Below are 22,238 nucleotides of genomic sequence, written 5' to 3'. Positions count from 1 at the left end.
GGCGTCCCTTCGGCTGATCTCGGCAGCGCGACGAACATGGCATCCTGCGATCTCGGTCAAATGCCTTCCCAACCCCAACCGCGACCGGATTTCCTCGGATCTACTCCCCGCCCCCTCTCTCATAGGGGGGTGGCACCGTCGAAAAATAGAGTAAGTATAACATTCCTAATCCGGCGTTGCGAAATTCGAATCACAGCCGTCCGACTCAGCGTCACGTGGTAGGGCACGTGTCCCGGAGGCTTGTGTTTGGTGACCGACGAGTCTATAAGTAGCGGCCGATGGCTCCCTCCACTCCTCACCTCTGCATCGCGACCGCGAGGCGATCATTCCCCCCACCCCCCCCCACCCCCCTCTCTCTCTCTCTCTCTCTCTCTTGGAAGCACTCGCAAGCGGCTGCCCTTTCTCCCGGCCCCCTTTGCTCCCCCGCGCGCGTTTCTGGGTGAGATCTCGCCTCCTTGGTTCCTTCCTCGTGCTTTTGATCGCTGCAAGATGCCCTAGGACAGCCGGTTGCCCGTGCCTGCGAAACCCTAGTTATCGCCCGAGCTAGGACTGTTCTCGCGGCCGGCTGCGAATTTACCGAGGATTCCGGGTGGAAATTTGTCCTTTTCTGGTGGATTGACTACCAGGGTTGGTGGAGCACGTGTTCTGATCTATGTGATCGGCACTATGAACTTGTGATCTCATAATTTAACAAGTAGGGCAAAATGGGTGCCCCCTCAGTGGGGGTTGATCCGATTATCATCTTCGAGAGGTCAATGATGGTTTTTTAGTGGACAATTGATTCCATTGAGCAACCATTTTTGTTTAGCTCAAGTATATGTGGTACCGAGTAGTTGTTCTGACGATTGATCCTTTGTTGATTAGGGTTAGTAATAGTAAATTAGCCTAACATTGCAAAAAAAAGGATTGTTAGATCTATGATTTTCTTTGATATGTAAAGCAATAGCCCCTAATGATCATGAACTGTTTGATCACTTTCTTATTCCTCTGTTTTTCAGCTGTCGTGATATACTTGAAAATTGCAACGCTTTACTGTTTAACACTCTGCATGTATGTTTAGGTACAATAATATTGTCGTACACAAGATTTGTGCTATGATGTTGTTACATATCACTTACGATGTTGTATTATGACTTCTATTTTCGTGATTTTAACAGTTTGATGGAAGTATAGTGTTGTTTACACCATGAACAAAATGTCAGACTTGTTTTTCACTATTGGTAAGTTATGTAGGTTAGTTCTGTAGGGTCTAAATGGTCTTATTTTGGTTGCGAGTTGACTTACCTATGCACAATGAACATACGATGATCAATAAAACAGTGAGGTAATATGTTATTATGTGTGATATGTCAAGTGTACATGAGGAGAATGCCATATTACTGGCTTTATGCGTGGGTTATATACAAAATTTTCTTGGTTTATAGACACAATAATGTTAAAGGTTGATCTTATGAATCCTGCAATAATGGAGCATCCAATAAATACATGTTTATGAATACAATTTCCTTCTGTAATTGGTCATTTATTGAGAATTTTAGTGCTGGAACTTGTTTCATGAAAACATTTAGAAGGTAATTTGCTTTTAGATCTTGATAATCACAAGTCAGCAACCTGATTATACAAGACCAACTGTAGAGGATTTCAACCTATGAATGTGGACTAGAATGTGAATGTCAAGTCACATTCATCTCATTGATGATTTCTAATTGTATCTACTCCTTCTGGAGAAGCCTGCCTACAAACGTATAATTCTGTTTGTCCAAATGAATACCTTAATCTATTTAGCAATCGGTGATACCCACTGATATAGGGTCATGTCAGGTTTGATTCTCTTCTTTTTTGATATGCTTGTTTTATATTAATGACTGTCAACTTTCATTCACATTTCACAATGCAGAGAATTATGTAATGTTTACTCTACATGCAACTTTGAATATCTGAACATGCATTCTATTGAAGTTGTGATAATCTGGATACTAGCATTTGGACATTTTCTTTCAGTCCAGGAAACTATCATGATCACTATTTTGACATTTTCAGCTAAACGAGCTAAATTTGCTTTTGTAGTACGTATGTAGACCACATCATTGGATATAGATAGACAATAATTTGAAATAACTAGGAATTTAGATTTTTTTCCCTTTCATCTCTGAAATGACAGCTGGCAATTTTCTTTGTTACTTCAGTTCAATGTTGTGGCCTCTTCAATACTTATTCTAAACTTGATTTGCAGAAAATTTGCTCAGGAGGTACGCTTTCCAAAAAAAATTAAAAAATGAAGAAGGTTCAGGAATGATGCTCTATATATAACGCAGATCGAATTACCTTTTATGTGTATACACATGAAATGGGGTGTCATCAAAGGCCATTTTTTGATCTTAATGAGCTACCGGTGGAAGAGGAAGATGAGAATGATGATCCTCTCATCTATCAGTCCCAAAAATCTCTTCCAGATGCCAATTTAAACAGCTCAAATCTGCTTTCACCATCAGAAGGATGTCAAGGAATGCTGAATAACCATACATTCTCACATGCATCAACAGGTTCAGGTTTTCAACCTTTTGTTAGAAAAAATGACTTGCAGAAATCGAAAGTGCTTAAGCTATCTGGTAGTGAATCAAATGCCAACCAAACTTTGACTTCTATAGCTGCAAGTTTTGAGGATGATAATAAAAACAGCAAGCTAGTGTCATCAGGTAGTCAGGATGTCCAAACGGTTGAAAGAGAAGATGGCGAATGGTCTGATATGGATGGCAACATAGATCAAAGTGTAGGCATTACAAGCAGTTTACACGAGTCCCTTGGTGCTGAATTTGCAGAGAAGCAGATTGTGGATGAAGAAAGTGAGCCTGATTTTGTTAAAGCTGATGAGAATAGTCAGAATGATTCTAATAGCTTTGTTGGAACTAGCGATAATGAAGTTGGTGAATCTTTAAAAAACCTGCAAGATAATGGCTCTATGGTGTTCGAGACCCACAGAAATACAGATTTTGACTCAAAGGTAGAGGTACCTGCTGATTGTGTGGAGGAATCTTCAGTTGCAAAAGTAAAAGAAGTTAGAGGAGTTGAAGCCAGTCATGCTCTGAGATTTGCAAATAATCCTGTGAAAAGGCCTAAACTTGATGAGCACAAGGAGGCAATGCTAGGGAAGAAAAGAGCCAGACAAACTGTCTTTATAAATGTGGAGGATGCTAAGCGAGCGAGTACTGTGAAAACAACAACACCTAGAAGGCAAACTTCTTTTCCGGCACCTATTGTTACACGTCCCTCTAAGGATTCATTTCGTGCTAACAATTCTGTTGTTGACCGGAGTCTTGAAAGACAGAATCAGCCAATAACCAAAGACCAGAATCAATCTGATATCCTGGGCATTGAGGGTAGTTCACTCATGGAAATTGACCAAAAAAATGAATTAAATGGGGATGTAGTCTCAGGAGGTCTAGTTCGCTCTAAGAAGCTAAACCACAATGATTGCTCTTCGGAAATATATGCACCACCAGGTCCAAGGCAAGGTCCATGGAAGCAATCTGTGGACAACAGACTGTTAAAAAATTCTGCAGTGTCATCTAGGAAGCCTCCTGTCTCTGGGCAAGGTAACACAGATAAAAAATTGGGAACAAAGAGGAATTCTTCTTCCAAGAGGCAGATTTCGACAAACCCACAGTACCAAGATACATCAGTAGAACGCCTATTGAGGGAGGTGACAAATGAGAAGTTTTGGCATCATCCAGGTTTGGCACGTGCTTTGCTTCTTCTCATTGCTCAGTCCCAAGAGACATCTTGCTTTTGTCCTTTGATCTTAGTTGTACTCCAGATTAATGACACTGAAATATGAGATGTTTTATGTTAGTTTTATTGGAAGAAAAGTGGAGGAAGGTCAGGTTTCTCTCAGGTTCCTTAGGACTCTATTTGCAGGATTTTTGGATGCTAGAATTGGTGTGAACACCTATACTTCTTTCTTTTTTACCAAGATAACAACTGAGGCATCAGTGAGAACTGAACCTTAGGGTTGACTACTTGATGCCTGGTGGTTGTAACTTTCATCGTAGCTTATTTTGCAGTCATTTGTGGGAATAAGAGAAAATTTGTGATAGTGCGCACTAAGGATGTTAAGTACATTTATTAGGTGAACTGGATTTCTAGCATTAAGTTGTTAGTGATAAGTACCGTGAACACAATGCATTTGATAACCATGTGGAGATGTTATTTTTAATGGAATTTACTTGGACTTCAATTTGTTAGGCTTGAGTTATTGAGATTATTAAGTTCTATTGGATCTAAACTTAGAACTTTTTTGTGTTTGCTATGAATTTTAGTTTACTTTTCTTTCATGTACATGGAAAACTTCTTGATTTGTAATGCTCTTCCTGTGATTTGTTGGTGATAGTGATACTACGGATGTACTTATCAAAATTATTTTGTTACAAAGTACATAGAATATCTTTTTCTCCAGTTGTATTACTGCTTATGTTGACTGGTCATCCTAGATGTATATTTGTTAGGATCACATATGTAGGATTTTTGTCAAGAATGTTTTGGCCTTTGTTATTGACTATAACCTTATAGTGACTCGTCTTATAATAGTTTATGTGAATTAGTTTTATTGTTTTATTTGAATGCTCTTGATTTAACTAGTGATATTACCCTACTTGTAGCTCATAGTGTTGAATATAACAAATATCTGGTTTTTAGCAGAGGAGACGGAGCTGCAGCGTGTGCCTGGGCATTTTGAGTCTGTTGAAGAGTATGTGAGAGTCCTTGAGCCTTTGCTTTTTGAGGAATGCCGAGCGCAATTGTACAGCACCTATGAGGAGCTTCAGGAGACTATAACAAGGGATGCACATATAATGGTCCGTGTAAAAAATGTTGAAAGACGAGAAAGAGGTGAGCACATTGCAGTCATAGATTATCCCTTTCTGACATATCATCATGAAGTTGTTTACTTTCATCTTCTATCTTCATTGGCAGACCTAGTATTGATCAAGTCAATACGGGCACAAATCTAACTATAATGTTGTACATGATGCTTTACATTGTGAGTTTACATAAGCAAAATTTTGTGTTTTTAATCCTTAATGAATATAAGCTGTTCATTGGTCTTTAGTCTATTATTTCTAAGTAGTCATTATATCTCTTCATGTAGTCTAGTCACAATGTTCTTAATTTTTTGATTTCCTTGGTAGTGTTCTGTCCTTTTGCCTCTATGCTTTATATGTTTGTCTTTATCAAGGATTGCTGTACCACTCAAAATGGTATGTACTAGTCCAGGTGTGAATCGATACGTGGACCACCCCGTTTCCGGTGGTCTGAATTAAAATAACAAAAAAAATCAAAAAGTGGTGGGTCTTAGTCCATGTCAGTGTTAAAAAAAAGACAGATTAGGGCTCTTCTTGTGTACGAAGCCGTGGCATTGCCTCTTCGCTGTTGTGGTGCTGCATCGGCGCTACCTCTTTGCTGCTTTGCCACTGCGATACTGCAGCAGCATTGCCGCTTTGATGCTGTGATGTTACAACTTCCGTTCGACACTGTTGCTACTGTTGTTGCTTCCCAGGTCGCTGCACTTCTCCTTTTCTTTTTCTTCTTTTTCTTCCTTCTTCCTGTCTTCTTCTTCCTCATTTGTTCCTCCACCGGACCTTCCTCTTCAACCTCTTTTTCTTCCTCGTCAAAACAGTAGTATGCATCAGCATATCGTACGTCGATACACTGATATGGGGCAGCACATGTCGTGTCATCGGTAGGTCAGAACATTGGCTCGGACCGGTAAGTCAAACCTTGGTCCTGATCTTTTAGCCTTAATTTTATTCAACAACATATAGATAGGTGATTGATAATGGTACCATCAATTAAGTAGACTAAAATGGTGAAACTCAATATTTTAGTAGTGAATTTAGCCTCTAGAAGAGTGTTAGGAAGTGTACCTGATTGTTTAATGTCTACAATAATTGTGTTGCCGATTTGACACAAATTGGAATCTTGATTCTCTGGTCATTTGATATGAGCTTAACTGAGGAATGGAATGCATGTTGCATAAGGTGATGCTAAATATATTTCCATCCTTCACCATAGAAGGTCAATGGCTCCTCAAAAGGTCAAAGTGGACATTGGAGGTCTTTTATGTTAGACTAAGAAATGTTATATGAAGGCTTCTAGTGACAACCTAAGGCATAGTTATTTTGTTTAAATTAAGCATTGACTTTCTGTAGGGTACAGAACTTGCTTAGAAGATAATATGCCTGTTTTATGCAGGTCAAGCTAGCCAGTGATCTGTGAAAGTATATGTTCTGCAAAGGAACAATACTTGCTGCTACAGTGGCTGGCTGAGTAGTTTTTCTTCCTTCAAGAGAGTATTGACTGGTACAAGTTAATGCTTAAATGTTCATTAACTTTTCTTCTTAATTCTTGCTGGGTGGGACTTTAGTTTATTTAGATTGTGCATCATTTACACTGTATTCACACTGATTGTTATTTTTTTTTTCAATGTGCAACTAATAAGTTATTTGCTCAGTTATGTGCACGCTGATTACTCCTGAATTAGCATAATATGGTTGCTGCATGCTCGTCTGAATGTCCTGTTAATGTCGTTTCATATTGTTAAAATTCAGGGTGGTATGATGCCATAGTTCTTCCAGTTCATGATTGCAAATGGAATTTTAAGGAAGGTGATGTTGCAGTTTTGGCATACCCAAGGGCTGGTGCAGGTATGACTTTGTCCTTTAACTCTTTTATGCTGGTTATAACATGATATTATGCATGAGCTTGTATATGCTTTATCATTTACTAGGATTTGACTTCTGAAAAATGTGATATACTCTGATATTTTTTGTTATGACATGTTTTTATATGTCTCACACTAATGCCTTGTCCTTCTGGAAGCAGCCAGATCTAGTAGGAGAAATAGTTTTGCTGCAAACGAAGATGATATTGAACATGAGGTTAATGGACGTGTTGTGGGTACGGTTAGACGTCATATCCCCATTGACACACGTGACCCCCTTGGAGCAATTCTTCATTTCTTTGTTGGGGATTTGTATGATTCTAGTAGGTAATATCCACCTTTGTGTTTTTAATTTTTACTTTTTCAATGAATACATAAGGGCTACCAGGAATTCTAGATTGGTTTTTTTACTAGTTAAGATTGCACTTGTAAAACAGTCAATTAGCAAAGATAATGCATTCACTCAATGGAATACAAATTTTCATCAGGTGACTTTTTTCTTACATGGAAATATAACATAAGTTAAACTCACATAGATTTATTATATGCTAAACTTGTTGGTGACATCTAGTGAGCTATACATGCCTAGACATCTAGTGAGCTAAACTCACATGGTGAGGTTAAATGGCTGATACCATTGTTGATGTATTCACCATATGTGCCTCAATAATATATGAATATATCTCATCCCTTTCCTGTTAAACGGCATATAGACATCTGTAGACATCTGTATGTGTCCGTGTGTAAATCTGGTTTGTTCTTCTGCGTTGAGTTTGATACGATATTTTGGCCTTGGGTAGTGTTTGCTGCTAACATTACAGAGGTTATATTTACTTTTAGATATGCCTGCAACTGTGTTTCAATATGTTGACAGACATTGACAGGATGACACTGCAAAACAATATTCTAACAGCAATAATATTTTGACCTCAGCAGCAGGATGAATGATGATCATATCCTTAGGAAGCTTCAACCCAAGAGTACTTGGTATCTATCTGTCCTTGGATCCCTTGCAACTACTCAGCGTGAATACATTGCACTGCATGCATTTCGCCGTCTTAATTTGCAGGTGACGTACCACACCTATCTTATGGCATAAAGTTCTTCAATTTACATTTCCATTTCCACTCATGCTGATGAAATCTACTTATATAGATGCAAGCTGCAATATTGAAGCCTAGTCCAGAACATTTCCCTAAGTATGAAGAGCAGACTCCTGCTATGCCTGATTGTTTTACTCAAAATTTTGTTGATCATCTGCATAGGACGTTTAATGGTCCACAGCTGGCTGCAATTCAGTGGGCTGCTATGCACACTGCTGCAGGTACAAACAGTGGAGCAACAAAGCGGCAAGATCCTTGGCCTTTTACGCTTGTTCAAGGCCCACCAGGCACTGGGAAAACACATACTGTTTGGGGAATGCTTAATGTCATTCATCTCGTCCAGTATCAGCATTACTACACTGCACTTCTCAAGAAACTTGCTCCAGAAAGTTATAAGCAAACAATTGAGAGCAATTCTGAGAGTGTTATTTCAGGATCAATAGATGAAGTCTTGCAGAATATGGACCAAAGTCTCTTACGCACTCTGCCAAAACTTTGTCCTAAACCAAGAATGCTTGTGTGTGCTCCTTCAAATGCTGCCACAGATGAGTTGGTAGCACGTGTTCTCGATCGTGGTTTCATTGATGGAGAAATGAAGGTCTATCGGCCTGATGTTGCTCGTGTTGGAGTAGATTCACAAACCAGGGCTGCACAGGCAGTTTCTGTTGAGCGAAGAACTGAACAGCTTTTGCTGAAGAGCCGTGAAGAAGTAGCTGGCTGGTTGCATCAGTTCAAAGTTCGTGAATCTGCTCTTGCGCAGGAAATACTTTCTCTGCAGCGAGATCTTAGTGTTGCAGCTGCTGCAAGTCGGTCACAAGGATCTGTTGGTGTGGATCCTGATGTCCTGGCTGCCCGTGACCAGAATCGTGATGTGCTACTTCAGAAGCTTGCTGCAGCTATAGAGAACAGAGACAAAGTTTTGGTTGAGTTGTCACGCCTCGCTATTTTAGAAAGTAAATTTCGTGCTGGAAGTAACTTTAATTTGGAAGATGCTCGGGCCAGCCTTGAAGCAAGTTTTGCCAATGAAGCTGAAATTGTTTTCACAACAGTGTCAAGCAGTGGCCGCAAGATATTCTCTCGCCTTACTCATGGATTTGATATGGTGGTTATTGATGAGGCTGCACAGGCCAGTGAGGTTGCAGTCCTTCCGCCACTCTCACTTGGTGCAGCAAGATGTGTTTTGGTCGGTGATCCGCAGCAACTTCCTGCAACTGTTATAAGTAAAGCTGCTGGAACTTTGCTTTATAGCAGAAGCCTTTTTGAGAGATTTCAACAGGCAGGATGCCCAACTCTGCTATTGTCTGTACAGTACAGGATGCATCCTCAGATCCGTGATTTCCCATCACGATACTTCTATCAAGGACGCTTGACAGACAGTGAGAGCATTGCCAATTTAGCTGATGAAGTTTACTATAAAGATCCTTTATTGCGGCCTTATGTCTTTTATGATATCATGCACGGACGGGAATCCCATAGGGGTGGATCTGTCTCCTACCAGAATGTTCATGAAGCACAATTTTCATTGCGGTTGTATGAACATCTTCAGAAGTTTGTGAAAGCAAGTAGTGGAAAAAAGGTCTCTGTTGGGATAATTACGCCATATAAACTTCAGTTGAAGTGTCTTCAACAAGAATTTGAGGAGGTTTTGAACTCAGAGGAGGGGAAGGATATCTATATCAACACTATCGATGCATTTCAGGGTCAAGAGCGTGATGTAATAATTATGTCATGTGTCCGGGCCTCAAACCATGGGGTAGGATTTGTTGCTGATATTCGACGCATGAATGTTGCTCTTACTCGTGCTAGGAGGGCGCTTTGGGTAACCTTTTTTACTCTCATACTATATTTGATACATCATGTTATCTTTGGAAACTTGTTGACTAATGTTGTATGATCAATTTGATTATAGGTGGTTGGCAATGCCAATGCTCTCATTCAGTCAGAGGACTGGGCTGCTCTGATTGCTGATGCTAAATCAAGAGAATGCTTTGTTGACATGGAAAACATCCCCAAGGAATTCTTGGTACTGAAGGGGTCCGCTGCATCTCCTGCAAAGGGTTCCTCGAACAACATGAGGAATTCAAGAACTGGTGGGCAAAGACAACGACATTTGGATATGCTCGCTGGACCCAAGTCTGGAGCACAGTCTGAAGATGAAGACAAGTCAAGCTCTTTTCTGCCAAGAAATGGTGGCTATAGGAATTTAAAATTCAACGCGATATCTTTGGATCTGGGGCATTCAAATGAAAGGTCTCGAGATGGTTCTCATTATGGCGTTACGAGGAGGCAAAATACTTCTGTTGCTTCACGAAAGGAGATATAATGTGGAGTTGAGACCTCCAGGCAGCTATCTGGTTCCTCAAGTAGAAACATCTGACCGGGCTATATCTGGGATCTCAGACACTCAAAACAGATTCATTTGAACTGGCAGGACAAGGAGCTTTCTCTGTAGGTTGTACATGTTCCTTCCTTTTTTTTGTCTCTTGCAGGAAAGCCCCTTTGTAATGCTGATATGCCTGGTCAGACGGTTGGAAGTGGTAGAAACATGTGCTAATCTAATCACAAGGGTAAGCGAAGGGATTTATTTTTTGGAGATAGATCGAGGAGGCTGAGTATAGGTTGTCTGCATGGTTGGAAGTTGGAAAGAAGCATGCGTCATGAGCCTAAGAGATCTAAAACTGCATCCGTCATGTAAAGAGTTTGTACCTCGATGTTAAATATGAAGCGTCAATATACATCACCTGTCAAGCAAGAATCATGTGCCTTCTGGTAGTTGAAGTGGGGCTCCAACAAGAAGAATCTGGAGGTTATGTGAATGAGAGTTGGCATACCATTGTTGGTGCAGGCTTAAGGTAAGGGTGCAGGACCGTGGGCATAAGTCCTTGAAAACTTTATGACATCGGCAGCTCGCAGCTCGAATGGGTTTAAATTTGAAGCAGAATTTAAACTTCATTATCACTGTGCAGTAGAATATGCTTTATATACTGGCCATGTTCTGTGTCCAAGTGTATTGTACAAAAGCAACTGACGTCAAATTTGTAGGGGAAACACGATATTATGTGAAGGGTGAACTTTGACTGGGAGTTGGCTTCTTCAGGGAACAAGCCAGCGTTTTTTTTTTTGTACTTGGAACACAGGCTATCTTTAGGCCACCCTTCTTTTGTATCTTACAAGTAAGATTGAATAGAAATTTTATTCTTTCATTGCTAAAACTTTTTTTTTGCTTTGTTACGTCTGATATAACATCAACAATTGCTCTGTATGCGTACGTATCCATATGTTTAATACCTCACTCTCGTCGCTCAAATTGCTATAGAACAGGTTTAGCTCTGGTTCTCTGCTGTCTGTCATGATGATCAGTCTAGTGTCTCTTATGGGGAACATTGAGGCCTTTGATATTCAACGGATCCTCGTCTGACCCTTGGAAACCTGATGCGATTTTGAACGTATAAACTGCTTCAGATAGATGGGCTACTGAAAGGGAACAACAACTAGCTGTAGGGCTCATCCTCACATCTTATATTTGTTTGACCTTCCCTAACCTCAAATGCTGCTTCGTTTCCGCACCCCCACCCCCCTCCACCCCGCCAATTTTGAGTAGGTGAGGGGGTGACTAATAGGGCACCTCTCTCTCTCTCTCTCTCTCTCTCTCTCTCTCTCTCTCTCTCTCGCAAATGTGTTTCTATTTCTTATATAATCTATCGTCTCACTCACGTGTGATTGTCCACAACTTCTTAATCGTCATATCATCCTCTTCCCTTCCATCGTCCTCGCCTACACCATTCTTGTCGCCCCACTATCGTCACTCTTTCTCCCTTTGTGTGTTCTTCTCCTTCGTCTGCTCAAGATTCGGTTCCTTCGTCAATAACACTAAGTTATCGAATCTCGACATCATAAACTCTTCGTTGAGTTAGTAATTGTGCCTCCACTATTGCAACAAGAGCCGTCTCGTCATCATTGACAAGTCTCATCGTAGGCTCTTTGATCATTAAGGTAACATCGAGGGACATAACACTGAGGGGGACAATGAGAAAGTGGATGGAGTTGGGAGAGAGGAAGAAGACATGAGCTTGCGGATGAAAAGGAGAGGAGACGCAAGGGTGGTTGTGATCGCGATGATGAAAAGAAAGAGATCTTACTTATGGAGAAGAAGCAAGGGTCAAGTCACAACGACAAAAGCCACTTATCACATTGGTGACGACATAAGTACTGATTCGATAGAAAACCATTGATGTCGATATCCAATAGAGAGGGAGGAATTATAAAGCGATTGAGGGTGGAGGCAATGGAGCGGAGGTGACAAGGGATAAATGACGGTAAAAACATTTATGAAATTTTAAGAAATAGAAATATTATCTCGGAAACATAAAAATAGAGATACCTTTCGAAAAAAAACCCAAGAAGTTAGATTTATTTAATAAAATTATCCTTCATAATATATACCAATTTTTATTATTTTTTAAAAATAAATATCATAATTCATAATATTATTTATAATTAAATTTTAAAAATTATGTATCTTAATTAAAAAAAAGATACAATATTTTTAAAATTACAAAGAGTGTTACAAGGTTGGGAAAAATGTACACCGTAGCTATATTAGAGAATCTCAAGGGTACACTATCTTATCTTTTGTTTGATATAATGAAAGTAGTAAATATAGATAGAATAGAAGAGACATAATAATGGATCTTTAGGTATCTCAAGCTCATACTTGGACTAGATAGATGGATGACCAAGAAAGTACTTAGGGAGGTGCATTGGCCTATCATCTCACTAAGTGGAGGAATGAATATCATATTTCTCAACTCAGATTATAATTATTTATTTTATTTGTGAAAATAAATTATTATTTATAATCTTTTTTTGACCGTTTAAAATATGAAATTAGCTGTTTTGATTATAAATGTAATGAAGGAAAATATCTAAAAGAATACTATTATACCCTAAATGGTTATAACAAGAGCACATTACCACGATCTAACGGTTGGAAATGATGCATACCACAGCAGTTCGTGCTGATCATGATCTAACGGTCGGGAATGATGGACACCGTAGCTATATTAAGGCCAGTTCTGGAATCAGGAAACATCGAAACCTCCCGCGCGGCTGTCCGTCACGCGGGGCAGCGGCGCACCGCAGTCTCCGTTTCCTCCACCATCATCACCACCTCCCAAATCTAATGCACTAAGATTAAACGATCCCTGTGCATCGACAACGCCAATCAACGGTTCGTTACCAATTTCAACCCCAACGATCTCGCTTTTCCTCGATGTAATGGTTCCATTCAGCTGTCTATAGAGCATCGAGTGCTGCTCGTGTTTGCAAACTTGCACCCGCGAAGAAGTCTCAAAGGGGTTTTCCTCCTCTGTGAGTTAGTTCTCTCTTCCTCCTTGTGGTCTTGAGAAGTGATGATTTCACACCTTTTGTATATTTTTGATAAAAAGATTGCATCTTTCTTGCGTTTAAAGTTGGATCAGTTAAAACTTTAAAATTATATCTAGGAAGCTTTTAAGATTTTTATCTTTTAGATAAATTGATTAGATAGAATTTTAGTCGATTTAAGATTTTTATCTTTTAGATAAGTTGATTATATAGAGTTTTAATTGATTAAAATGAGAGATCTAATAAAATTTTCTTGTTTTAAGCTATTATGCTACATCTATAAATATAAATGGTAGTAGATGTGTAGATCATCCAAAGTCTCAAGTATTCAAGCTATTTTTCTTTTTGAAAAATTAAATATAGTTTTTTTTTAAACTTTTGCCTCGGTTTCTTCTTCTTCTTCTTCTTCTACTTGACTAGATGGGTTAGTAGAACATTATTATTACTATTTCAAAAAGGATTGCACTTCGCATATGATCCTCCCTTTCTTCACACACGATCCATGCTTCTTTTCGTGCATCTCTTGAGGTTCTCTGTATTTTAATATTTCTTATGGTAATATTTGGGTTTTCATGGATTTTCTGGCACTCCCTAATGCTCTTTGGTTATTGAAGTTGTCCTATTCTCAGAAAAGCTTGAATTTTTATGTGATCCACAAAAGTTGTTTGATGCATTTCACCATAAAATGTTACTAAGAACAGATTTTCGAATTGGATACTGTGAATTTCTAAGCTGATTTAATTTTGTATAAACAGTATGCAAAGGTCTACAAGATAGTTTCTGCTGATTATATACTTCTATTTTGAACTATCTTCTTTCTCCCCAAAGGTTTCTTATGGAACTGAAAGCCAAATGTCGTGATATATTTGAACTCAGAACACTAGAATGAACAAGCTTTAGACTTTAGCTCTTTTTGAGGATTGTTAGTAGTTGCGATATGCCCTTGTCACATTGTCAAGAAAATAATTTGGGATTTGTGCATTTTTAGCCAACAGAAGAAGCCCTTAAAGGGTCACTTTTTTTGGCTAGTTCGTAATTGTGTCTTTTTTACTGAATCTTTCATCTTAGTTTCTCTATTATATTTGTTCTTATTGTATTACAATATATCAGAGCTGCTAGACACAAGTTGCTATTGTATTGCAACTTCATATGGTCTTATAATTATAAATACTCATTTACAAAAAGATTAATATTTGATTACTTATAAATTAATCGTAACTATAGTCAAATAGAGTTTTTTTCTCACTATAAAGATAAATAAAATTATTTGTAAGAATTGTAAAGTTATACTTGGCATGAGTCAACATAAGTTGATGGTATTAGATATTTATTGTAAAAAATAAAAAAAAAGATAGTAAAAAAATTTACTTAGACTAGATGATGAAATTTTAAAGATAATAATGTAAATACTTTTACGAATGTGATGAAAAGAGAGATGACTATGAATTTAGATGCGGATGATATTAATATTATTTGGATTATGATGACTAATAAGATTTGGAACTTAACAAAGGAGATTGGTGTAACTAAATCTAAGTTTTTCTAATCAATGGCGTTGTAGTCCATTCATTTCCTTCTTCTCTTGTATCTATGCTTCATTTTGAATCTGAGAGTGGGGCAAAGGTAGGAGACGAGGCGTACATGTAGTTTCTCCTCACAACTTTGACTGCATGCAGTTGCACAGAGAATTGGCAAGGGAGGAGCCTGTGTGGAAATCACTTGTGCTGCTGAAAATGGAAAGTCTAGTGATAAGCCACTGCTGCCCCTACCTAAGAAGGCCAAGAAGATCCTAGTTGCCGGAAGTCATGCTGATAACCGGGGTTAGCGATGTGGTGGGTGGACAATCGAGTGGCAAGGTGGTAGTGGAAATATCACTGGTGGTGTGTCTAAACACCTCTTTCTCCTCTCATTTCATGGATGCCATAGATAGATATTGCTTCTTGGACATTAATTAGGATTCTTGTACTCCTTCATCTTCCTGATTCATCCTCTGGAAACAGCAAGTTCTGCAATCTTTGCTAGCTAAGATCCTTATAAAAGTTTCTTTATGCACTTGATTGTTGTCTATTGTGTTAAAATCTTCATTATGGTACCTCATATTTGACTGCCCCCTCAACATCAGTTGTGCAGGTTTTATGATCATGTTCTTACATCATTCTTTACCTACAAGTTGTGTTTCAAGTGCCTGCAGCTCAAACAGCGAGCTACAGATTTAATAGCCACTAGTACATACATTCAACAACACTGTGAGCAAAGAGTTCATACTAGAGAAGAGAGTTTAGTGAATCCTAGCATATGATCTGAAGCACAACTAAAAGCTAATCTTCCTCTCTACAGGTACCACAATCCTGGATGCCATCAGATCCACAGTTGACCCAGCAACCGATGTCATCTTCTGAAAAGCAATGGCTTCTCTCACGCCATCGTCGTCGTTTGGGGAACCATTCCTGAACCGGGCCCCAGCACAATCAAAGACGGTCTGCGGTGGTCATCATCTCCGGCAGGGCCGTCGACATGTAGAATTTGAGCTCCAGAGAAGACCTCAGCATTGCTGGCTGATGCTTGAAGCAACATTTCTACTATATATTTACAGCAAAGATTTAGTTTGAAGTAATGAAGCCAAATTCACCTCCAATATCAGCAACGTTGCATCGGTTTTACTGTATATATTGACCCACATTTGACTTAATTATTGGATATACGAAGCAAATATATGAAGAATCTTCATATATATATATATATATATATATATATATATATATATATATATATATATAAAGAATGTAGAAGGGGTATAAATGTCAAATTATTTTTGGTATAAAAGAATATGCTATAACGAATAACTTCTGTGCTCTCTGCTCTCTCTCTCTCTCTCATTGTTGGTCGCTCCATAGCTTCATATTGCCGCAGGGGATTTAATTCCCGTCGCTTCTTTCCTTTCCCCTTCGTTCTCCAGTACGATATCCCCAAAATTTCTCTTCACGATTTCCCTTCGTCTTCCTCTCACGGAATAAGGCAATTGATACGACAGATTGCTGCTTTCTGCTGGTAACCGTTCCCAATGCCCTCTTCCTTACAATCTGCTGGCTCCCCTTTTTCGATCTAGTCTTTTCCCTTTGTTTACCTTTTTATGTATTAACCTTCTTTTGTTCCCTTTGCTTGTGTTCCTTTTGAATTATTCTTAGATTTTTTTATTTTTTGGTTGGGTGTTGAGAATGCCATTTTTTGATCCGATTGATATTCTTTTCGGTCTGGCAAGTTTAAAGGAGACATCGTGACATGAGGCATGATGGGAAAATTTGACATATAGCTCTTGATTTCGATGTTTGAACTAAAGGCATGCTGTTTCGATGTTTGCCACCTATTTGCCAATGAGTTTTGTTTAATGGGGGGGTGTTCTGCTTAACGAAATTGCCTTGCATTTTTTGCTGCTTGAGGGATTAGATATACTTCTGTGGTTGCGAATTCTGCTTGCAGTTGTATTTTGATCCCTTTTGTTCATTTCCACGAGGATGGAAATTGAATAGGTACCTGGTTAATATTTTGTATATGTGGCTATCAAGTTCTACTGGATGATAGACTAAATGAGTATCTATGCCATTTTTACGGCTTTTATCTAGCTTGAAATGGATTTTCCAGTGAAAATAGGATTTTCATGCATGTTTACATTTTTTTTTTGTTCTGCAGATGGATTCTATTCATTCGACATTCCATGAATGCTAATTTACTGTTTGTTTCTAGCTTTTGTATGGCATAAAAACCTTCAAGATGTTAACCACAATTTAGAATGCTTCATTGTTCAGCTACTAACACCTTATGAATTTGGCCTTTTCTCTTCTTGCACATATTTTATTTTATTAAAGCAAGACTACATAAATTATAATTAACATTTCACAGCTAGATGCCTAGCCGTTCCATTTGAATTAGCATATCCTTTTACTTCAGGTCAAATGGATCGTCTTGATGGCCACGCCCATCTCATGATTGTCTCTGATCTTGATTATACAATGGTGAGGTTCCTTCAGTTTTCTCTAGGTAGGAGTTCCTCTGCTTTATTGTTTTTATATGTTGTGATGTCAGTTGTCATACACTGCAGGTTGATCATGATGACCAGGAGAATCTTTCGCTGCTTAGATTCAATGCATTATGGGAATCAGACTATCGTCACAATTCATTGGTGGTTTTCTCAACTGGGAGATCACCTATGATGTACAAGCAGCTCAGAAAAGAAAAACCTTTATTGACTCCAGATATAACAATTATGTCTGTGGGTACAGAGATAACCTATGGTGAGTCCATGGTACCCGATGATGGTTGGGAGCAGTATTTGAATCATAAGTGGGATAGAGATGTTGTCCTCGAGGAAACAGCTAAGTTTCCTCAACTATCATTTCAAGTAATCTGATGTTCATCAGCTCTTTGGTCCTTCCTTATAACTTTTTAGCAAGTAACCATTATAAAATTTGGGAAAAAGCTTTCGTGTAAGATTTGTGTATGAGCTCAAATGTTTCCTTGATATGGATGCAGTCATCAACAGAGCAGAGACCACATAAGGTTAGCTTTTTCATACAGAAGGGTTATGCAGAGGAAGTGATGAAATCCCTTTCTGAACTCTTGGTAAATCGTGGGGTGAGAACACTTGAGGCTGAATAATTATATAATACTCTTCTTGCCTAGGAGATATTTGACATAAATCATTTGACGAATTGACTAATTTGTAAATTTCTGTTGGTTCTCCTGTTTGTGGTCAGTTAGATGTGAAAATTATTTATAGCGGTGGCATATGTCTTGATATATTGCCCCTGGGTGCTGGAAAAGGAGAAGCACTTGCATATTTGCACAAGAAGTTTAAGGCAGATGGAAAGCTACCAACCAATACTCTTGTTTGTGGTGACTCTGGAAATGATACCGAGTTGTTCAGTGTCCCAGACGTTTATGGTGTGGTGGTATGTAGCCTGAGATTTCTGTCTGCTCTCTTTTTTTGATGATGGTAATAAATACTTTTCTGCAAAGGTTTATATCATTTGCTGCCTGGCTCTTTTCAGGTAAGCAATGCCCATGAGGAACTACTGAAGTGGTATGCACAGAATTCTAAAGATAACCCTAAGATCATTCATGCGACTGAAAGGTGTGCTGCTGGTATTATTCAGGCTATAGGGCATTTTGGGATAGGCCCTAATATATCCCCCAGGGATGTCGTAAACTCTGGTTTCAAGATCAAGAGTTTCAACCCTGGACATGAAATTGTCATGTTTTACTTGCTGTATGAGAGATGGCGTCGAGCTGAAGTTGAAAACTCTGATTTGACCATACACAATATGATAAGTATCACTGTACGTTAGGGACTAGTTTGCTATTTACAATTTTAGATGGCTTTTATTTCTGTTCATAAAAATAGAAATTAATTGGAATGTTTCTTAATGCTTTTCAAACATCGTTAAATATAAAGAATATACTTTTAATTGATGTTGTCACTAGTTGCCAACTTTTGTCTTCCCAACTTATGATCACAGCATCCAAGCGGAATACTTGTTCATCCCTCTGGAGTTGAGCATTCAATTCTAGAGTGCATAGACACACTTGTGCCATGTTATGGTGATAAACGTGGAAAGCAGTTCAGAGTGTGGGTGGATAGAGTTTCTTCTTCTCAGATCAGTTCAGATTCCTGGCTTGTCAAATTTGATAAGTGGGAATTGTCTGGTAAGATCTTCTACCTTTAGTTTTCATCCATTGCCAAGTTCTTATAATATATTAGTTTTTAAGTCACGTCACATGCTTTGTATAGAATATTTTATAATGGCAACAACCATAAAAGAAACACAAGACTCCCTGAAGACATATCTGAGTGAACTAGAGTCTATATATGTAAGCATGAAGGCTGGAGCTTTTAAGTGTCATCTCATTGGATCAATTAATAAAGAAAGAACAAGAGGTTTGACTAGCATGATTTCTTTAATCAGATAATAGTTTCTGAAGTCTTCTTTTACCTTTTTTTTTTAACTATTTGTTATTTTCCTAGTATCTGTATTCTTTCTCGGGGTGATAGAGATAGGATCAAAGTTTTATACTTTTCTCTATTTGCTTGTACTATTCAGATCCTATAGAGGATTTTGCAGTGAATTATAATATATATAATTGTTTAAACATCGTCTTCCACAGTCCATGTAAATAATTTAATGTTTGACATTGTTTGAGAATACTGGACTGCTCATTTTATAATTTGTTTTTTCCAACCTGTATCATGCAAATATAAGCATTCCTTTTGTATGATGTAAAATCAGAGTACGTGAAGTCATAAACCTTTTATAGCATTTACTTCCTGTCTGACATGTCATAGTCTAATCTTTAATGCTTCTTTGATGTTAAGGTTTCCTAAATGCCCGAATCTGAAGCTTGAGCTAAATGCTCCACTAGATCAATTCCAGATTATGTCATGAGATAGTTTTGCTTTTTTGAACCAAAATATCATTTGAATCATGCCAAATTTTAGATTCACTGTGACTTTTATTTTCTGATTTTAGTAAATATTTTGTTTCTCAACCTCTATATGATTTATTCGTAAACTTTACAATCTGAACATGGCATTAATAATATAATCTTTCCTATTGCTCTCATGTATTATTGTATTTCTGTAGCTTTTCGGATTTTGTTCAATTTGGTGTTTTTTTTTAGACTATCCGTAAGTTGATTTTAGTAACTCTTGTGAACCATAAGCCTTGTTAGATTCAGTAGGTCTGTTATTTCTCTCATCTTAATAATAATTTTTTGTTTCAGTTGGGTTGAGTTTTTTCTTTTTTATACTCCACTTCAGTGCATGTTCTTCTTTGATTTAAGTTATGGCAATTATATGATCTTGCACAAGAAAACAAAAATATATGTTTTTGTTGCTTATAAAAATATAAGTGACATTTGGCCTAGTGGTTCCAGCACAAATTGCTCATGATGACCATAGTGAGGAGTCATCTTCTACAGACACAGGGATACTTATCTGTGATACTTAGTGGTCTTTATATTCCGGATGATAATTTTCTAAATGGAAAGTGGTGATTTGTTGATGCTGCTAGAGTAGAAAAAACATTCTCCAACCTTGGCAACATCTTATATATTGCTTTTTTTTTTTCTTTTTCTCTTCTCCCACTAGTAAGCAATCATTCATCAAGTCCTAGTATGAACATTGCAGAGTACATTTAGATATTAGGTTATTTAACGAAACTTGATCCCTCACATTTGTCAAGGCTAAACATCTAGATCATTGTTCAACAACCCAAAATATTTTGTTCTAATAAGTTGCTCCAGGTTATTCAAGAATGGGTGTTTAAGCTGCCGATTTGGACTAGGAAGAATATATGTGTAAAACTTGGTATGAGATACTTCCAGACATGTAGCAAAGATACATGATGGGGAGGAAGTGTTCATTAGTACTCATTTTCTCTAGATTTTCCCCTTAACACCAATTATTCTGGTTCTGGACCCAATGTCACAGGATAAGTGACATACAAAATCCACAAGGCATTATGACTGCTCTTGGAGTTAATCCTCTCATTTATTCTTTAGATACTCCTTTAACCAATACTGGTCCTGATGTTGAGTGGTATTGCAGACGAAGGGCGGCATTGTTGCCTGACAACGGTTTTGCTGAACTCTAAGGTAACAGACTGCGACAATTCTCTTTCTCGTAAAACTTGGTCTTGCATCTGATGTGCCGAGGGCAACTGATCAACATAGTTTTGCAGCCTGAGACTCCAAAAGGATTTGCTTTGGTGAATGTTCATCAGACTTGGCTGGATGGCTATGCTGCAGGAGATCATACAACATGGATCTTCTAAGGTCCAGTTTGGGTATTTATCAAAAGAGGGATTCTTTTGTCATTTCATGGATGTAAACGCCTTGTCGCAAGGGAATTGATTCCTATGGATCCATTCCAATTAATCAATCATCAGTATAGAGCGAAAACTAGTGATTGAAGTTTGTGCTTGATATGTAGTCAGTGTTGGGGGGTCTATGATACTACCAAGTCTACAATACAAGTATAATTTTATGTTTACTGAAGGAAAAAATAAATGTAACAAGCATGACTTCGTTTTTTCTTTAGTTCTCTTTTCCACACCACCGATCTATGGATGATTTATATAGTTTTATGTTTACTCAAGGATATTATAATGTTACCTATCATCTTGCTTGCGTTCGTGTACTACGACGTCAGTCATCAGCCTGGTCTCAGAGACTAGCATAGACCTGATGTGAAACGAGGAGATCAACTCTCCCATTTCTTAGGCAATCAATACTAATTTGGCGGTGCGTAACTTTAGTCCCACATCGCCAGTATCGACGGCTCGAGGGAGCAGGCGGTCTATAAAAGCAGATGGCTTGGTTACGATAAAATTATCTTTGCGCTTGGGGCAATGTCGCAGCTAGTGAGGTTATAACCGAGGCGCGACAATTGCTGGTTGAAAACTATTTCCAAACCCCCTCGTAGGCCTGGGTTCAGCCCAGCGCTTTCGAGAATTTCTGGAAGGGCTCCCTCTAACCAAGGGTAAAGCCCTGCAATACTTAATTGTCGTAAGCTTTAATTTTAATTCATTTGTATTTTGTACTGCGTATGTAATTTTAATCACCTTATCAATATTATTTTAATTAAGTTAATTTTAACCGGCCTGGTAATTGCTTCTCCCAATTAAAATGTTTAGAGACGCGTTGTTCCTCTCCAGAATTGGTGCTGAATAACCCCCGATTCAGCGCTTCCGGCTCTGTTATTTGGCGATTAGCCTCAGGTGTGGGTTCGATTTCCCCGTTGTATTTTGATGCATTTGCTTCTTCCCTGCCTCGGGAACCTTATTTGATTGGTGTCCCTCTGATGTCACCCTGTAGCTATTCATTCCGCTGCCGCATGATTCTTCTCCTTTTCCCCGTCGCTGCCCTCGGCTCTTCTTGTCCTTGATTGAGCCGTAGTGATTGCGGTTAAAGGTTCCGGGTCATAAAGAATCGGTGATTACGCCTTGCTTTCGGTTTGATTTCGGTTGGAATCGATGGGATTT

The 22,238-nt window shown here is 38.4% G+C and overlaps 2 protein-coding genes and 1 non-coding gene across 7 annotated transcripts; all 3 read left to right on the top strand.

Annotated features, from left to right (window-relative positions):
- Nucleotides 1-337: 337 nt before the first annotated feature.
- LOC135617995 (helicase sen1-like) lies at nucleotides 338-10,883 on the top strand. 4 transcript variants are annotated; one of them, XM_065118881.1, is made up of 8 exons: nucleotides 338-439; nucleotides 2,234-3,731; nucleotides 4,696-4,884; nucleotides 6,603-6,698; nucleotides 6,877-7,042; nucleotides 7,649-7,784; nucleotides 7,871-9,637; nucleotides 9,728-10,883. In XM_065118881.1, exons 2-8 carry the CDS (start codon nucleotides 2,348-2,350, stop codon nucleotides 10,139-10,141), a joined length of 4,152 nt encoding a protein of 1,383 aa, XP_064974953.1. In that variant the 5' UTR covers nucleotides 338-439; nucleotides 2,234-2,347; the 3' UTR covers nucleotides 10,142-10,883. The 4 variants fall into 4 exon arrangements, with proteins under 4 accessions (XP_064974953.1, XP_064974954.1, XP_064974951.1 ...); XM_065118882.1 differs by having other exon boundaries at nucleotides 4,693-4,884; nucleotides 7,652-7,784; XM_065118879.1 differs by having other exon boundaries at nucleotides 4,693-4,884.
- Nucleotides 10,884-16,064: 5,181 nt separating this feature from the next.
- Nucleotides 16,065-21,294, top strand: LOC103993085 (sucrose-phosphatase 1). Of its 2 annotated transcripts, none has more exons than XM_009413034.3 (9): nucleotides 16,065-16,251; nucleotides 17,149-17,213; nucleotides 17,300-17,599; nucleotides 17,731-17,832; nucleotides 17,955-18,149; nucleotides 18,249-18,536; nucleotides 18,717-18,903; nucleotides 20,804-20,850; nucleotides 20,937-21,294. In XM_009413034.3, the coding sequence occupies exons 2-9, from the start codon at nucleotides 17,154-17,156 to the stop codon at nucleotides 21,027-21,029; spliced, it is 1,272 nt and encodes a 423-aa protein (XP_009411309.3). In that variant the 5' UTR covers nucleotides 16,065-16,251; nucleotides 17,149-17,153; the 3' UTR covers nucleotides 21,030-21,294. The 2 variants fall into 2 exon arrangements, with proteins under 2 accessions (XP_009411309.3, XP_009411308.3); XM_009413033.3 differs by having other exon boundaries at nucleotides 20,929-21,294.
- Nucleotides 21,295-21,587: 293 nt separating this feature from the next.
- On the top strand, nucleotides 21,588-21,744 carry LOC135618091 (U4 spliceosomal RNA). The gene has a single exon (XR_010488915.1). It is a non-coding gene; the product is annotated as a U4 spliceosomal RNA (small nuclear RNA).
- Nucleotides 21,745-22,238: the final 494 nt, after the last annotated feature.

The sequence above is a fragment of the Musa acuminata genome, chromosome BXJ2-7 (genome assembly GCF_036884655.1).
Source record: "Musa acuminata AAA Group cultivar baxijiao chromosome BXJ2-7, Cavendish_Baxijiao_AAA, whole genome shotgun sequence".
NCBI lineage: Eukaryota > Viridiplantae > Streptophyta > Magnoliopsida > Zingiberales > Musaceae > Musa > Musa acuminata.
This window is presented reverse-complemented; position numbering and strand designations above follow the sequence as displayed.

What these genes read in the sequence shown, in the direction of transcription:
- LOC135617995 (XM_065118879.1), top strand. Translation starts at nt 2,348, where the DNA reads ATGGGGTGTCATCAAAGGCCATTTTTTGATCTTAATGAGCTACCGGTG. An exon ending in GAAGTTTTGGCATCATCCAG is followed by an intron (nt 3,732 to 4,692) that starts GTTTGGCACGTG and finishes TCTGGTTTTTAG; the next exon opens with CAGAGGAGACGGAGCTGCAG. An exon ending in GATTTGTATGATTCTAGTAG is followed by an intron (nt 7,043 to 7,648) that starts GTAATATCCACC and finishes TTTTGACCTCAG; the next exon opens with CAGCAGGATGAATGATGATC.
- LOC103993085 (XM_009413034.3), top strand. Translation starts at nt 17,154, where the DNA reads ATGGATCGTCTTGATGGCCACGCCCATCTCATGATTGTCTCTGATCTT. An exon ending in CTGATCTTGATTATACAATG is followed by an intron (nt 17,214 to 17,299) that starts GTGAGGTTCCTT and finishes CATACACTGCAG; the next exon opens with GTTGATCATGATGACCAGGA. An exon ending in CGGTTTTGCTGAACTCTAAG is followed by an intron (nt 20,851 to 20,936) that starts GTAACAGACTGC and finishes ATAGTTTTGCAG; the next exon opens with CCTGAGACTCCAAAAGGATT.